The following is a 17,918-nucleotide window of genomic DNA, read 5'->3' as shown; positions in this document are numbered from 1 at the left end:
TGAGAGAAAACTAACCAAATTTTTTTCCAATCAGGATTAACTGCTGTTAGAAAGCAAGAAATGGCATAAAAAAGAAAGATAAGTGGATTGCAARTGCATGGTAGAATGCACAGTATGAAACCTAAAACAGACAATACAAAAATGCCATCATCTGCTCTCCTGACTGGGCTGTTGAGCAGCCCAGTTCAAAATCTATTTAGCAGCACAGCAAGGACAAAGATAATTCTCAGGGGTAGGAAGTGGTGGAGAAAAGAAAAGATGAATATGAGACCTGGCAATGTTCTAAATGGAATTTGGATTTGGATACTTCAATGATGAGGAAACCAAAGTGCTGGCATTTAGGTTTTTTTGTTTTAAACAAGATGTTTAGGCAGCATGTCTAGACCCTGCTTTTCACAGTCCAAAGCTTTAACTGAGTAGACCCAGACCCCGTGTTTTTCTTGTGATTCTTTAGCACAGAATCATAGAATGGTTTGGGTTGGAAGGGATCTTCACGATCATCTAATTCCAATTCCTTCCACCAGACCAGGTTTCTCAGAGCCCCATCTATCCTGGCCTTGAACACTGCTGGGGATGGCCTGTCTACAAGTTCTCTGGGCAACCTGTATGTAGCACTGATGTTTCTCTAAAAACAAATAAAGATTTTATTTATTACAAGAAAACAGATAATAGGTGCAAACAACTCTTTGAAACATCTTACATTATAATGCATTAGTGTGTTGATACGTTTCCATCTGCCATCTCTTTGGGATGTTAAATCCAAGTCTGAGAGGATCTGTGCTGTAGAACCTGGACGCCACTCTAAGGGGTAATTAAAGTGAGAGAAATCAGTTTTTAACCATGAGCAAAAATATCTACTCCAAGAATGTTTTACAGACCCACTGACAYATTGTGGAACATCAAAAGAAGTAATGTAGCACATGACCCAGTGTGTGTTTTTTATTGCCTAATAATTTGGTTTTTGTTACAGAAGTTTGCATGAACTGTTCCTAACCATGCATATGACTTCTGATTACCTTCCATAAAACCTTAAATTCCATTGCATAGAATTTGACAAATATACATAATAAGATCTGCTATTGGTCCAAAATAGACTAGGATTTCAAGGAATAGGAAAGACATTTTAGGGGGATTTACTAGAATTTTCTGAAGAACAAGAATTCCATTTTCCACTTTCACATTAATGCAGTAATAAAAATAGTGAAAAAAATACTAATTGGAGCTTTTATTCTGAGATTATTAGGCTTTTTAATGAACATCATTTTTTTTTTTTTTTTTTGTCAAGAAAAGAACAGCTCTTTTGAAAGCCTTTAAGGAGGATGATTTTTAGAGACTAGGTGGTAGATCATCTCCTAAAAGTGCAGTTCCTGTAAGTTATAATTCTTTAAAATAACCATTAGAAAGGCTAAAAATCCAATACCAGTTTCTGAAATTGCATCATTGCTTCTCCATCAGTTAATTATCCATGCTGTCATTATCACATTAATTAGTACCTGAGATACTGACTCTCTCAGACATGAATTCATTTGTGTTAACAGTCATTAACAGGCTCTTGAAATGCTCATGACAATATACCAAAATTTAAGAGTCAAGAAAACTAAGTCTATAAGAAAACATTAGTTTTTAAGGCATATTAARATTGCTGCAAAATGCCATACTTTTGCATTCAGCTGAACATTAATTCAGCTTTTTAAAAAAACCCAAACGCAACAAACAAACAGCAAACTAATCCATAACCAAGCAATGAAATCCTCTTATAGACATTTTTTGAGAAAATAGTTACAAAATGTGTCACCTGTTCAACAGAGCATCAGAAATAGCTACCTACCAAGAACTACACTGTCAGCTTTTGGCCACTGAGAACACGGCAGAGCTCGATAGACTTGGTCTATTATCTTTTCCTTTACTTGTGATATTGTATCACAGTTCAGCACTTTCACAGGTATGGCATCATTTCCTCCCTCTTGCACATATACATTAACTGTCTGTGAAGAAAAGAACGTACAAGGTTATTAAGGCAAATCAGTGTTGAATTACCTCTGAACCTGTTTTTCTGTGTGATTTAAATGCAAACAGTATCTGAAATTCACCATGCAATGATTATTGCACAGCAACACATATTTGCAATGGGAGTATGGATTATTTGAGGGATTATTTGAAGGATCTTTCGCTGTTATGCAGCCAACCAGCTATCATAAATTYCAGTTAATTTCTCCCACTACGACAAAACAGAAAAGATGCAGAATAGATTTAGTCATGTCTAATATGCTAATATTATTGAGTCTTGGGAGTTTATTAAAGAGAAGCACAGAAGAGCAAAGCAGCATGGACTACTGACTCGTTACATGCTCCTCATTTAACCTGATAATCCTAAACATAAAAAAAACCCAAGTATTGCAGTGCCCGAATTTCCTGAGTTCCCAATAATCATTTGAATGGCAGGTCATTGAACTCCTAGAATATTATGTGCTTTTGCCTTCCTTTATACTGTCTTCATGGCTGTGGCTSTAAAGATGAGCAGACTACTTCTGTACATATGGTGATTTAACACGGCTCAGCTGATGAGCAGCGAGTTTTCAGCTCTCCAAACTTTACCTCCTGCAACCAGCTGTTCATTAAATAYACACACACATATATATTTACATAGAAAAGTAATTTCTATCATCTTATGTGTTTGAAAACCTCATTGACTTCTTACTGTTGTCATAATGACTCCAATAGCTCCAGGGAATACACCTAAGTAGCTTATGCTACTAAGCATAATTCTAAAATATTACTGTTTTCTGATACTATTGAGGTGGATTTTTAATGTTAAAGTGAATGTCTTGAAAGGCTGTAATTTGCTAAAKCTAGAGTGATTTTTTTGAAAGTAGCTTTGCAAGTGTCAGTTTCAATATAGACAAAATCAAATAAGAAAACCATGGGCAGAAAACCTCTCCAGAAGAAAAAAAAACAACAAACCCAAAAAAAACCTAAGTAGATATTACAAAAAGCCTCTTTCTTTCACTAGCTGAATCAGTACAACAGCTCAGAGCCCTCATGGACCTTTTACCAGTCAGGTAACTCAGGAGACCAGGCAATGTGAGGCACTACAGCTCTCAAATACTCATGGTYCTGCCAACCATGGTGCCTGAATTTATCACATCAGACCTCAGAAACAAACTTGCATCGCTGGTATTTTTAAACAGCAAAGAAAAGCTATGCCATACGGCAGTCAAATTAAACATGATTGCACTGTCCCTTGACAGAACTCTCAAACTAATCATGAKATTTCACCTTCCTTTTCCTATTAGCTTTATGGTAATTAGACATGATTTTGCTGCTGGTTCAGTATGCGGCATGTCAGTGTAACCAATGATGCAAAACAGATTCATCTTTTAAATAAGAACAATTAGAGAGCAGACAACTGCTCTACGCTGTATGTACCCACCTTGTCTCACTTTCAGGCACAAGTGAAGGAATTAACTCATGCTTTAACCTACATTGGTGCACAAATGCTCCCTAACTGTTCAGAGTTACCACATAATTACCATTGTGCCAAAGATCTCAAAAACTTATGGCAATAGTACTCCCTTCATAATCTTTTATCACACATATATACATRTATCTATCTCATCAACTTCCACATGTTCACACACATAAAATATTTGCTTGATACAGATATCTGTAAGTCTGGACCAAATACTGCTACTGCACAATCTTATAATGCTTAATATCTAGCTAATATGCATGTTGTGCCCACATCTGATTGCATACACAAATTTTCTGCTTTCACACTGATTCATTTAGCTTAATTGCAGGCATTTTTTTTAATGAAAAGAAACAGACTGAATAAAGAATTACTGCCATTAAGTCTTACAAGATGTACACTGCAAATAAATTTTGTTCTCCATATACAACTGAAATTATAGTCAGCATTGCCAATCAGTGTGTTTTCTGTGGGTGGCACTTTTGGCTCAGAGATAAAGATGGTAACTCAACTAATCCCCAAAATATCAGTTSAATATAAAATATTTCTTCTTGCCTGGAACACTCTTCCTCCAGGCACTCCAGGTCACAGTCTCATGACTCTGTGAATGAAAGTCTTACAGCACTCTCCCCCAATCAGCTCTMCCCTTAGCATCCCTTGAGAATACATAAAATGGTGATTTTTTTCTTTTTTCAAACTGGGACTTAATAAAGCCTTTTTATTAAATTTCCTTTTCATGCTGCATATATGTACTGCATCTTTCTCAGCTGAAGACAGCTACAAATGACTCCKAACATGTCAATAAAAAAGAAATTATAAAGGCAAAAAAAATCATGAATTGGTCTCTGAAAGACAGCCTGTGCATCTTTGATATTCACTACTACTGTATCCTGAAGAAAACCAGCAAGACTGTAAGAAAAAGTAAAACTAGATTTTACACTTCCTGAAAAACTAAGGAGTGGGCTGCTTCAGTTTTTCAAAAAGGACAGTGAATCTGTGTTCTGGCGTATGTTTGAAAAGCGGTGGAGTATTCTGGCAGTGAACAGAATTAAATCAAAGTAGAATTCATAACAGAAGAGAACTGGACCATGGCATTGGTGATCAGATACAGGGGGAGGTCGAGCTCAGAGTGGGAGTTCCCCTGCCAGGAATGTCCACTTCATCCCACTTGAAGGAACTAACACAGGTCTCTGGCTGTAGAGGCACTGTGGGGAATTATTTCCCTAAGAGRAAATAAACACCTTTCAATGCCATTTGGGCAGCCTGTGTTCAGAGGAGCTTGACTCAGAAAGAAAAAAATGCACAAAGAGGTTCATAAAGGGTTCTGGAGATTGTGGAGCAATGTCACAGGACTGCAGAGGAGCTCATCCTGGTATACTAATAAAATAATCTCTAAAATTATGTTCAATGTGCTGATCAGCAACAACTAGCAAGGGAGAAAACCTGAAGTTCAAGAATTCTGCAAAAATCAATTGCCAATGAATTTAGAYGGGAAAAGGAGAGGAGCCAAATATCCTGACTGCTTTTCAGACAGACTGAAAATTATGAAAGGGATTTATTGAAATGGATTCCACAGTGGCAGGATTTGAATCTCATCTTAGAAAATACTTTATAATTCTGTTTTCCCTCTTGTTTTGGTCAAACTATTGACAATCCTGCCCATGACCAGAATTTCTATGCAGTTCACAGTAGTCTAGAAAACTGTAAACAGACTTAACACTACAGGAATTAATTTTAAAATTAAAAACAATTTATAATCTATTAATCATGCTTTGCTTACCAACTGTGTGTACTCTACATCATCTCCCAGCAAGCCTGTGTCATTCAATGTATATTTGGCTTTCTTTAGTACAGCATCCACTGGACCTTTTTCTACCTGGTGTTTGATAGCCTTGAACAATTTATAAAGAGGCTCCCCGGCATTGTCCTGTGTAAAGAAAAGGACATGAAATAAAGCATAACCAAAAGACATACTCTGTGAAGCTTTTTTAAGTATTACTGATTAAAAAAAAAAAAAGCCCAAAGGCAGCAGGCTTCAACTCTTACCTTGAGGTACTGATATAAACAAATAGACATCCAGTTAGACAACATTCTCTCAACAACCGTTTCAGATCTGAAAAAAAACCAACCCCGAATATGGTAAGGGCACTTAATGACAAGCTTGAAAAGAAAAACATTGCTTRCTTGAAATATAATATTTTCACATGCTTAAATGCATGCAGTCTGCTAATGCAATGATTTCCCTATAGAGTCTTGAAAGCATATACTTGCTTTAGGATAAGTGCTTTGTACTGCTCATCATTCTGGCTATGTACCTTCATCTTGTTGCTGAAAAGCACACATCCTTTATTCAAAATCTTAAACTGGGTCTGTGCTGTGAGAGCTAAAAAATTAACCCAGTTGTGCAGTTAGTGGGAAACAACCTACAGATCACAGAGCTACAACAAACACAGAGCGAGGTCTATCATAATTTATTTGGGATATCAGCTGGGTTAAAACATTGGAGCAAGCCCTCACTGAATGCACAACGCAGCTGATTATATGTGCTCCCTATGGAGGTTATGTGTGGTATAAATGCTAGATCATTTGGGATAAAATCAGATTAAAAGGTAAATGAAATGTGATATTTTGAATTAAGGGAGGTGTTTCTACACTACAGTACTTGAACAAGCAGACCTGACCCTGTGCCTTCCACAGCTGCTCCTGTTGGGTTGGTCTGGCTGATATCCTTGGGCCAAGCTGTTTGTGACTCTCACAGTTTGTATTTCAATGCAGTTACATTGTGAAAGAATTTACAGAAAGCCAGAGACATACAGAAAATATGACAATCATTCAAACCTTCTTAGCATCAGCTTTGGGTTTTTGGCCACAACATACTGCTCCATCAGTTCTAAGAACAGTGTCCTCATGATGTCAGTGTAGTATTCTAGTTTTCCATGTAAAGCGACTGTCAGTAAAGATGCAAAATACACTTTAGCTCGAGCAGAGAACTCCCTTTGGTTTTCCAGCGTGTGAATAAACTGAAACAGAAAACAAATGTAAAATCAAGTCAGATGACAGGTTTCTGAGAGCCTTAACACATGTCTGCACTGAGAAGACAAGCAATATTATCTTAATAATAAATCTCCTAAGTGCAGAACCAAAAAGTTTTCAGGAGTTTGAAAAAAACTTCTTATAAGAAAACGTTGCCYAAAATTTGATTTTATCTATGTGCAYAATGTTCTGGACTGACCCAAGGAATGCTTATATACGTATGTAAAACCTCATCTAAAAAGGATGTTTTAATTATATGTAAAACAGTGTTCTGTGACAATTTGAAAAGAGAAAATCAACTCCCCTCTCTCCCAAATTCCCAGTCCTTTCCCATCAAATTACAAAGACACTAATGTAAGTACACCTGGAAATGTGCTCTCATCTGCCATAAACTTTAATACTAGCATTAACTAGCACAGCTCTGGATTCTCATTAAAAAAAANAAAAAAAAAAAAAAAAAAAAAAAAAAAAAAAAAAAAAAAAAAAAAAAAAAAAAAAAAAAAAAAAAAAAAGAAAAAAAGCTAGAAGCCTAAATCTATATTTAGGTGTCTGACAATGAGCCTCAGTTTTTAAGAGTGAGCAATTATAAATCTCTTCAGAGCTTCTGTGAGCACTCATCAGTCTTGATGAAGAGGCCACTTGAGGAGCCCACCCCTTTGCTGGGGTGGGGCAGAGATTCTGGTACATGGCTGTCTGCAGGTGACCCCTGTGAGGAGCCAGGATGGAATCAACACTCCCTGATCACATTTCTTAAAAGGCTAAACCAAACCTGTAACACCAGTTTTTATGCCAGATTGGGTAATACCTGCTTTTTACAGCCACTGCAGTGCTGACTACCTCCATATTACATGACCTGGCACAGAAATAGAATCTTGCCTTCTTGTCCCACCAGAAAGCTCTGGCTGTGATGCCCCTTATATGCAGTGGCTACTGTGAAATCAGAACCATATGAAAATCACTTATTTTTATTAATTTTGGTTCAGTTGTGCTTGCAAACCTACTATCATGCACATATAGACACAGGTGTGCCTAGCAAAGAGACAAAGTGAATCTGCTTCAGTACTCACATTAATGAGAAAAGATTTGCTATTGAGGAGGTTGGAGAACTGGTACAAAGCCTGCTCCACAGTCTGGCGCCTGGCCTCAGGAATATCCAGCTTTCCTGTAATCATCACATCTTTCTCTCCGTCTTTGGAAGGCAAGAAGAAGACTCTGTCCGTGTATGTTTTGTAGTCCAGTACTGGAATTCCAGCTTCATTGATATCGTTTGTCTGGTCCTCCATCTCTATCATTAGATCTGCAATGTGCAAGGCAGTTTAAAGGATCGGTTAAAAAAGTCTGCAGGTTTTTTTAGGCAACASAGGCTCTTTGACTGCCTTGTAATAGTGAAAAAGCAACTCAGCAGCAAAACCTCSTATTTCATTTCACATTTTCTCTTGCTATTTTTAACAATTATCCTATTACCTATAACCGCAGCTAATCCTATGGTGACATGAGGATAACTGCCTTTAGCACTGGTGGTTTCCTTGTGGTTGCCTATCTGTGAGAGGGCCTTTATGGCATCTGATTTCATGTATTTGAATATAGGATTATAGCATAGAACCAAAAAAGACATTGCAATTTTTTTTGTTTCAGTTTAATTTTTTTCTTTTTTTCCAAAACCACATTCTATACCCTCTGAGTCTAGCTAGTAAGGAAAGTTCTTTTAAAAACACAGCAATCCAGGAAAGAGAGGTTTAAAGTGTAAAGTAAGCTAATTTAATCGGAAGGAAGGGGATGGCAGGAAGGAAGAAGATTAAATGGTTCACTGAAATTGATAGAAACATTTCTGTGGCACTCAAAAGCTCTGAAGTTTTTAAAAGGGACAAAAATTAGGGGATCATCCTTTGGAGCAGCTCCTTCAGCTGAAGGCTTTTCAATTACCCAGTACTGCTGATTGACTAGAATACCATGTTAATTAATACAGTGACTTTTTGTCTCAGGGGTTTTATTGCTCTTATTAATTTACTTCTTTATTTCATAGCATTCATCAAAGCTGAGAAAGAAAGAACCTCCTGGTTTCCCTCTCTGTCTGCACTTTGTGCTGTTGACATTGCAATTTCAGAGTCTGGAACCTGAATGTGTTTTGACTTCAGTGTCCCATTTAATTGTAAGTAAAGGTRGGTGTAGTTTAGGAATTGGATTATTCCTTGGATGTGCATTCTACTTCTCCAGTGTTTGTGGAGCAGAGAGGAAGCCTTCMACCCAACAGGCAGCAGGAATCTGAAACCCTCTACTCTTGCCCCAGTAAGAGAAATGGGTATGAAATGGGTATCCTAGGAGAGGTGGAGAGAGGGAGGGAGAACCTTGATAGATCCTCTCACAGTTCAAAATGCACTTTGAAATCAAGCCCATTTGGGGTGGATACAAACATTTGCTTCTTGTGTGTGTCCAGAACCTGGAAGAAGTTCGTTTTTCAGAGAAAGCAAGCTGGTACAAGAAAAGAACATCCTGTCCCAGAAATGCCAAAAAATAACAAGACTGAAGGAGGCTTCCAGTGTGGCTGAAATCTTTGAAATACCCTGAGCTTCTTAAATTGATTTCAAAGTCYAACCTGAAACTGCTGTTTTGTTCAATCCTGCTTTGTAGTCACTGTCAATATGAAACAATGTTTTCTCTTTACCAATAAAGCATGTAGTTTGTTTTTTTTTAAATAGAGATTATTTCAACATGACCCACCAGCAAGTATAATTCAGATAATGAGGTGACATTTCATGGTAATCGTTTAGGCCAATATTTGCAATGTTTGYACTCAGATGTCTAATTTAAGCATTGCAATGAGTGGCTCAACATGTAAAAATGCTGAGCCTTCACACCTCCTGCTGCCTTCCCTAGGATGATGCCTCCACATTTACACAAAACAATTAGCTAGCTCTGTTAATCAAGCTTAAGGTTTTCCCACAATAAACAGGGTAAAATGTTTTTTCTTTCCTGTGAGCTTATCAAATTATCCCTTTGTATRCTGATGGCTACAAATAAATTTTGCAGTTCTGAAAACAGTTTTTAATGTGCATACATTGCACACACAGTCATTGTCCTAAATATTAAGTGTACTGTTAGTCACTATAAAGCATACTTACCTTTGTGTTCATGGCCAATCAYATTAATGGCTATAAATAACCCCAATCTCAATCAGTTTCTACTCCCAGTTTCTAATTCTGTGCTTCCTTTAGACTAAAATTATCCATTTCTTTTAATAACCTCAGCTACCTMTTCTATTTGATTTACTTCTCTCATGTATAATAGCAAAATAACTGCTCTATGCCAATATCAGTAATGAAGACTACTAAGATGTATTGATTATTTGTTACCAGAAGACAGTTTTAGTGAGYTAGCACCATTCCTCCAGCCTTCTCGAGACTGCTCAAGAGGACCCACAGCAGTGAAAATATCTGTCATACCTGTGAATTCCTTCTTGCACCGGTCTCTGACACTCTCCTCCAGGCCTTCAAGTTGTGATTTAATTTTTTCATACTCTCGTTCTGCTTGTTGGCTCTTGCGTCTTTATGGAACAGAAGTAGGGTTTAAAAAAAGTTACAAATGACAAAAGTAAAGAATTTGCAACTTCTCTGAGAGGGAAGTTCAAGGACTGGAAGAAATTTTYCTGGCTTTGATTTTTTTTTWAATTCAGCAGAAAGAGAATGGAGGAGAAAAACAGCAACAGTGGCTGAAATTTTCATTCCAAGTAAAGCAACTTGGCACTGTGTGTTGGTTGCTTCAAAACAGACTTGAGCCAGTAATTTAAAATCCAGTAAGAAGTAGCTACAAATGCTTTCAATCATATACCAAGCACAGAAACGCAGTTTKCATGACCTGAACAAGGATTGCTTGCAACATGTCCTGTACTGGCTCTAAGACCCCCAGGAGTGTGTCTGGGATCAAACTCAGAAGGCTGATGGAGGCTCACAAGAATGTAAAGGGTGTAATGGCAGAGGCTTCAGCTGCACTGATATGCACCATGAGAGTGAAATCCACCCCTTCCTGAGCAACAGTATGAGGCCCTCATTACTAACCTTAATATTTGGACTAAGTAAGTTTTAAGTGAAATACAGACATCTATTCTGACCCTTTATGAAGCATGAATTCCAACATTAATCATGCAGTTCATGTGTAACTTAGCTGAAAAGATGAAAATGACCCCTTAGGCAAATCATCCAGCTCAGCCCCACAGTGCTGAGTGAGGCAGGATAAATGCTAATGGGTATGTACGCAGAATAAGTTATCTCCTTCACAGGTCCCATCTTAGCTGCCATTTCAAAAGGGTATGYGAGCAACTCAGTCTGCAATTGTTTACTTGGGAAGCCTGGGACCAATTGTTGTGTTTATATATAAAGGAGGGACTGGGCTGACTGACACCRAGGAATTTGGTGTGCGTGAGAGGAATAAATTGGTGCTCATGCATATTTCCAGCTGTAACTCCTTTTCTTAACTCTGCAGCTCATAAAAAAGATGAAGATAGGTTCTGTAGACCGAGCTGAAAACAATCAGGTAGTACCTTGAAAGCTTTAGGGAAACAAAAGCACCTAATTAGAAGAACTTACCTGTAACAGATGATAGAAATACCAATGATTACTATCATAGGAATAAGTACCAGTGGCAAAATAAGACTCAATGGGATATCAGTCACACGGGTATCRTATTCCACCCTTCCAAGGATCCATTCCCGGAGTCCAAATTTCACCTAATTAGATAAAAACAGACATTTGTCTGAACAGGTGCAAATGTAAGGTTGTCCACTTCTCAGCTGCACTCGAAATTCTTAGTTACTGCCACAAGTGAATTTCTAACTCAAACTGCCAAACAAAGGAAATACTTCTGAATATTTTAAACCAAATTTGGGTCACTTGCACTTTATTCCATGAAGTAATTTAATTTTTCTCAGCAGAGGAAGAAAATTCCCAGTCTAGCTAGMGTTTTACATTCCTATGTAATGAAGGTAGAAGGCATTTGGCAGCTTGGAATTGCTCTTTACATGAAGATAGGTTCTGTCTTTTATGCAGCAGGCAGAAGCTGGAGGAAGAAAGGACTGCAAGGAGTTTCTTCACAGTACTACGACAATTTTGGAGAACAAATTACTTCAGTTAAGAGACACAGTATTAGCATTAATGACACATGATACTAAATTCTACAGAAAAGGTAACCTACAATGAATTCAGGAAGGTTRTTGATGGTATCTCTCTTCTGGCGTTTCTTTGGTTGAGGCTGCACTTCAGGTGGCTCACAGTACAAGTCCGTTTCAGTCAGAGTTTTTATGTTGCAAGGCTCATCACCCACAAAAGCCTGGGCCTCATCTATCGTCATGGCTTTGTTCAGGTTACTGCCCTAGACAGAAAATAAAAGGCTGAGTTATCATCGCAAAGTCTTGGGAGACACCAAATCCTGAGTTGCAACTTTCCATTTGGATCATTTATAGCAGCAGATGCACTGCAGCCTGCAGAACAGCAGAGCGTTTGTGAATTTTGTGATTCCTCTCTCTTCTTTCCTGGTGTGAGATGAGATGTCCCTTCCGGTTCCTGGGAGATCTACTGGGAGAGGGCATTTCCAAATGCAAATGCCAGGCTCAGCAGGAGGGGGCATCCTCARCGAACCTAAAGTACAGCTAAAAAGATAGGAACTCTCTGAGAAAGGGTGTAGGGAGGAAAGGGGAGCTGTCAACGTTCATCATCTGGCAGAGGTAWGGCACTCTACCAAGCATTTGGGGGATGGCACCAAACATCTGTTAAGGCTTTGAGAAAGGAAGGAAAAATTCCATACATGCTTYGAGGACAAAATGAACAACCACCAAACTCTTGACAAGTTTACCTTTGCATTAATAAGTTTGTTGACTTGTTTTTTGATGCCATCTGTGAAGTTTTCAAAGGTCGGGTCTGCAACATAGGCAAAGGAGTGGCTCTCATTCTTTACAACCAACTTATGATGATCCATGAGAATAATAGTGGTAATGTTGTAGTTTTCTGGGTCTTCCAGTATTGGTGGGGAAGAAAAAACCACCGTGGTTTCATTAAGTCTTGTAACAAGCTTTCCATAAAACTGTTAGAAACAAGACAAGAAGAAGAACACACAGATGTTAGAGTCTGACTCATTTTTGTACATAACCGTTGATAACTTTAGACCATAGAAAACTGAATTCATATCCTCTCTGTAGAACAGAAATACCATAGTATGAGAAAATCAAATAAATTTGTTGATAGGAATAAATCATCGATTCACTATGTTCTAGCAGTTGCTCGCAGAAAAAGCTCGGGCTGTGGATCAGTTTCCATTGCCTCCAGTTTCTACGGCTCTTTACCACTGGACTGATACCCTCAAGTGCCTCTCAGGTTGGGAAGTTAACACTTCACCTCAGTCCTGATCATCTCTGTACCAYTGAGTAGCTTGGATTGATTCTTTTCTGCTCACACCATAAAATCCCTCATTGAAATTCAATACAATTATAAAGTGAAATTTTGTAATAAATGTCAACAGCTGTCACTCAGCTACTCAAGGTGACAACTCAGTTCACCTGTCCTCCATCCCCAGTTCAACAAATGTTTTCACCCTGACACTTTCAGTCATTCAGTAACATCAGCCACAGGCAACAACCCTAATAGGAACCCTTAACATTCATTCTATCATCACCTCTGTTTCTCACTTCACAATTCAATGCAATTTGATAGCTTCYTCCCAACATTTCTGATATTGTCATCTAAGTGAAAGCAAACGAAAAGATTAGAAAAGCTTTTAGTCTTAAGGAAGGATGTGTGCTACATGTAATGTTGACATGAGCTAACAGGTTGAGTACACATAAGAGGAGGTGAGAGAAATGTTGATAAACATTGTCAAAAATGTTAAATAGACTTTTAGATTGTCCTGGGAGTCAAGGTTATTAAGATAATTACCCCTTGCAGTTTCTGGTCTAACAAATGTAAGCAGTTTTTCTCTTAAAAATCTTTAGGAATGGGGTTCTAATGGATCCAAATCCAGCTGGCTTTGACATATTCTAAAAGCTGAATCACAAGACAGGCTTAAACTGAAAAGCCAGCCTTAGAAAAAGTCTTACAGTGTTCTTACTGGAAGATCACTTTCAAGTCTAAATCTTGCCATTGAATTGTGATTTTCACTAGAAGAGTGGGAAATTGAGTTTATTGGTAATGCCAGTTCCTCTTAAAAGGCGATGCAAGAAGGCTTTTATTTTAATGTTATTTTYCACAACTTCACAACTTCACAACTTTCTGTGATCTGTTGCAGGTAGAATATGCATGAAGCAAGAAAGAAAAGAAGACTTGGTTCATTGAGATGTAAGAAAATTAAAGGTACTGATTGTGCAAAGCTGAGCAGTCTGCCTTGTCTAGAAATAGATCCTGTTTCAGACAAATCCCTAATGCTTGCAGGGGGAGAAGAAGGGGAAAGGTAAAAAAACCCCAAACACTTCCAAATTCTAAAAYACATCTTTTATCCTTATTCATATTGAGTGAAATTAATTTTAAAGCAGAAGAAGGCAAGGTACAAGTGAATATAAGTCAAGATGGTAGGAAAGTCAAGATCTTCTTCCAAAGGAAAACCCTGAACAGACCCAGAAATCTGTTCAAACCTYATTTCAGTCCAAGCCCAGTAAAGTCCAGTGGGAAAGCTTATGTGCAGTTTTTAAACAGATTATATGTTGTGCATCCCTTGTCATGCCTTTGGGGGAAAAGAAAGAAAWTTACCCTTTTTTGATTCATCTTCCCTGCTTCTGGACGCTCTGCATATACCACCAATGAGAAAGTCTGGATGAGCTCAAAACCGGTTCCAGTTACTGTAATATTTCTCCCTCCACTGCAAGGCAGAATTAAAAAAGAAGTCAAATCATTGGCAAACTACCACAGCCATACACTGCTTCATCCTGCACTGCTATTGTTTCCACAGAAAAAAACCTGTGTATAATGCCTATATGACAATTAGATATCCTACCAAAAGGACTTTGGTTAATGCTRTTGATCACCAAAGCATTTAAAATCTTTGTTTCAACTTGAAACTAATTTTAAAACTGCAAAATTAGAAAAAGTACAAATTRCTTTGTCAGGTTTCTTGTCTGTTCAGTGATGCCAATCTTTGTATGTTTTACTTCCCCGCTGTTATTATTAAAATCACTCTGCCTGTGATACACACATAGAGACAAAGGTGACTGTATTTTCTACAGGTCTGTASGGACCTGGCTTCTCTATTCTCTTTTATTTGCAGCACATTGTTTAAAAAATAATACATTCACATAAGAAGAAGAATGTATGACATTTGCCAGTGGGAATTAAAGTCATTGAAGTAACATGGATTAAGAGGGATAGTAAACCTCAAAGTGATCCATAAAAGTTGGCTTTAGTTTATATAGAAGAAAATACATGTAATTTAAATTCCATGGGGTAAATCACTATTGATCTACCAAAGAAAAATCTGAGGCCCCAAAATCACCCAAACAAAAAATGGAAAGGAAACATCAAAAACAAATCCTATTTTATACAAGTGATTATTCAATATTCAAGGAGACAGGTACTGATATCTCCAAGAGAACTCACAGCTGAATTGATTTTTAATATTCTGTTTGTTAGGTYATGATGTTACACTTTGTACATGATCTCCCTCTGCCAACTGTACCCTACTAAGCAGAAAAAACAGAATATTGGGCAACAGCAAACACTGACATGAATCAGGGTCATGTTTGTCCTGTATTGGCCATAGAATGACTTTCAAAACCACAGGTATGCTACAAGGGGTTTTATACAATAACTTTCCACATTTCTACAAATAATATGAGAGTGGCAAACATTTCTTTGCTTTCCCAATTAGTACAAGGTGAGCTTTTTTCTACAAGGAACATCTACCAGATGGGGTGTTAGTGAGTACCACCATACAACAGAGCATACCTTCTAAAAGCATTACTGAACACTGGTCTAGATTTTCTAAAAAGGTTTTTTTCCTCATGAGACAAAGAAAGAGATGACAAGCCATAACTTTTCCTCTGTTTCTAGCACACTTATTAGAGGTTGAATAGAAGAACTGTTAGAAACCTCTCCATTAAAAACTTTTTATATTGGTTATCCTATTAGCATAAACATTTGTACACAAAGCAAAGATCATGATGTCTGGCATCATGCTGAAATACTTCCAAWCACTTTCTTTGAGACATCTCCTTTTAAAAGAAGCTTTTTGCCTCTTCTGGCTTCAGGATTGACCTTTGAAATGGGATGAAAATTTGGAAGTAAACGGAATACTTTCAATCRTCAATTGCACTTGAGAACACAAACCCTACGTACTTCAGTGTGGGATTTGCTAGAGCACAGGAGTTTATTCCAAACAGTTCTATATGTAATATTTTTATCACATATTACACATATTTTAAGTCAGTTGTAAAAAAAAATTATGACAAACATTTMATTACCTGCTGAAGCTATTTACTGGCAGGAATTTGGTGACAGTAGGATTCTCACTGTATGTAAACAGCTGTGGTACAGTAATTGTCGTGCCCCCATAGTTCATTATGACTGGAACAGGTTCGACCTTGTTATTACGTCCTGTAATGCAAACGATCTCATCTCCAAATTCAGTACTAGAGTGGAGAAGAAAAAGAAGAAACACCTTCTGTTACTAACATTATGGAGTTTTGCATTCTTTTACTGTAGTTTTGTATTCTTTTACTCTTTTACTCCAGAACAACAAAACCAGGGTTCTATTTTTGCTGGGTTCCATGTAGTTATGAAAGGAGAGAACACTTCCTTCAGATCACTAAAGCTTTTTTAAAAAGAGACATTGGATATAACAATGAACAGTGTACAAACACAGGAACAATGCAATGTCACCACACTTAAAACTCCTTCCTTTTTTTTTTTTTTTTGAGAAAAGAGAAGGGCAGCAACTAATAAAAGGAAAAAGAAGAGAGAAGAACAAACCATGAAGATTAATATTTTATACAGAACCTCTGAGGAAATGCTGAGTGAAAGCATGGGTGGGTTTGAAGCAACCAGTCTAGCAGAGAAAGCCAAAACTGGAGAAGTCTTTGGACATCTAAATTCTCCCACTTAAAGTGTTTTTACTGCTGCTCCTTCCAGCTGAAGCCTCTGAGCGAGTTTCTGTCTGAATGTTAAATGCAGAACTCCATTGCATGGGAAGAGTCACAAAGAGATAGCCAATGGATTTGTTCAACTTATAAAGGACACAAATGGTTTTTTAGGACACAGCTCTGAATTAGTTCCTCAGGCTACGTACACATTGCAAGGCTGGCTACCGACTGAAACTTGAACATCCTTCTTGGAACCTGTGGCCAGGTTTATACCAGAGATGGTAAGTGAGGTTCCACCTGCTTGTGGACCACTTTCAGGTCTTATTCGAGAAGGATGAGGTTCCTGCAAAGAAAAGATGGTCAATCTAAGCGAGAAAATGAAAATAAAATTTATTCCAATATTATTCAGTTTAACAGGCAATAGAAGTTTAATATTACTACCTGAAAAAGAATAAAATTAAAACAATGACAGACCAATCTTCTAAAATAAAACAATATCTTTTACTATTCATGCTGAAAGAAGTAACAGATAATGTGAATGCACCTTTTTCTTTTACTGTATTTTATGAAGCTTTATACAAGTTTCAATTCCCTATCACAAAATGAAGAGTTGGCTGACATTARGTTTGTGAGAAGTTCCTGTTGGATTTCCTGGTTTCATACTTATTTTAAGATTTCTCTCTTTTTTTTTTTTATGGCTGAAACTACCTTCATCATTCCTTACACTTCCTACATTCTGTGGGATGTTCTCACTGTGTCAGCTACGGGAGACAAAGAACAAGGTTTTCAAAACTCACACTAAACAGAAAGAATCTAAAGATTCCCTTTATCTCATAAAGCTCTTAACTGTAGCAAAACTGTTACCCTAGTCTTGAGCAACAAACTTGCAAAGAAAGAAAATCAGAAAGCACTCAAATTGTCTTCATGTACCTAGAAACCTGAAGCAGGTTCCTTAAAACCAATTAAATCAAGGAGACAGGCTTCAATCATTATGAAATTTGTTTGATATTCAAATTTCTCAAGAAGTTCCCTCCTTTTGTTCTCAATTCAGTCTTTGTTTCCATTATTGTATTCTGGGAGCTCCAACAAATACCGTAAATTAACAGTGAGGGCTTTTCATGAGCAGCATGATTTAATTACTTCATTGCTAAGTGGTTTCTGCTTCCAGTTGAGAAAAGCATCCCTTATTCAGGACCACGCTGAAGCTGCTGAATCAAGAGGATGACCRAAGCCGAGCAAGCCGCGTGACATGGACGGCCAGCTGGCTCTGGGTGACACTGCCTGCTGACCCCACGCCTCACCAGGCCTGCAGACGTGCCACAGCCCTCGTGCCCATGGGGCCACAGCTGCTGTGCCTGCAGACAGCAC

At 37.7% G+C, this 17,918-nt stretch overlaps 1 protein-coding gene across 5 annotated transcripts in view; it reads right to left on the bottom strand.

The window, feature by feature from the left end:
• Positions 1-17,918, bottom strand: part of PLXNB2 (plexin B2) — a 248,393-nt gene that overhangs the window by 17,003 nt on the left and 213,472 nt on the right. For all 5 annotated transcript variants that reach the window (XM_057378720.1, XM_057378730.1, XM_057378741.1 and 2 more), the window contains 13 exons: positions 16,757-16,893; positions 15,933-16,100; positions 14,227-14,335; positions 12,344-12,571; positions 11,687-11,863; positions 11,083-11,222; positions 9,943-10,043; positions 7,570-7,799; positions 6,308-6,489; positions 5,516-5,582; positions 5,250-5,396; positions 1,829-1,985; positions 701-801 (listed from right to left, as the gene is read on the bottom strand). In XM_057378720.1, coding sequence (XP_057234703.1) covers positions 701-801; positions 1,829-1,985; positions 5,250-5,396; positions 5,516-5,582; positions 6,308-6,489; positions 7,570-7,799; positions 9,943-10,043; positions 11,083-11,222; positions 11,687-11,863; positions 12,344-12,571; positions 14,227-14,335; positions 15,933-16,100; positions 16,757-16,893 — 1,944 coding nt within the window. The remainder of the gene's footprint in view (positions 1-700; positions 802-1,828; positions 1,986-5,249; positions 5,397-5,515; positions 5,583-6,307; positions 6,490-7,569; positions 7,800-9,942; positions 10,044-11,082; positions 11,223-11,686; positions 11,864-12,343; positions 12,572-14,226; positions 14,336-15,932; positions 16,101-16,756; positions 16,894-17,918) is intronic.

Source organism: Malurus melanocephalus, unplaced genomic scaffold, assembly GCF_030028575.1.
Source record: "Malurus melanocephalus ecotype Western Australia unplaced genomic scaffold, MMel_1.1 scaffold_11, whole genome shotgun sequence".
NCBI classification, from domain to species: Eukaryota; Metazoa; Chordata; class Aves; order Passeriformes; family Maluridae; genus Malurus; species Malurus melanocephalus.
The sequence above is the reverse complement of the archived record's forward strand: the minus strand, read 5'-3'. Positions and strand labels throughout refer to the sequence as shown.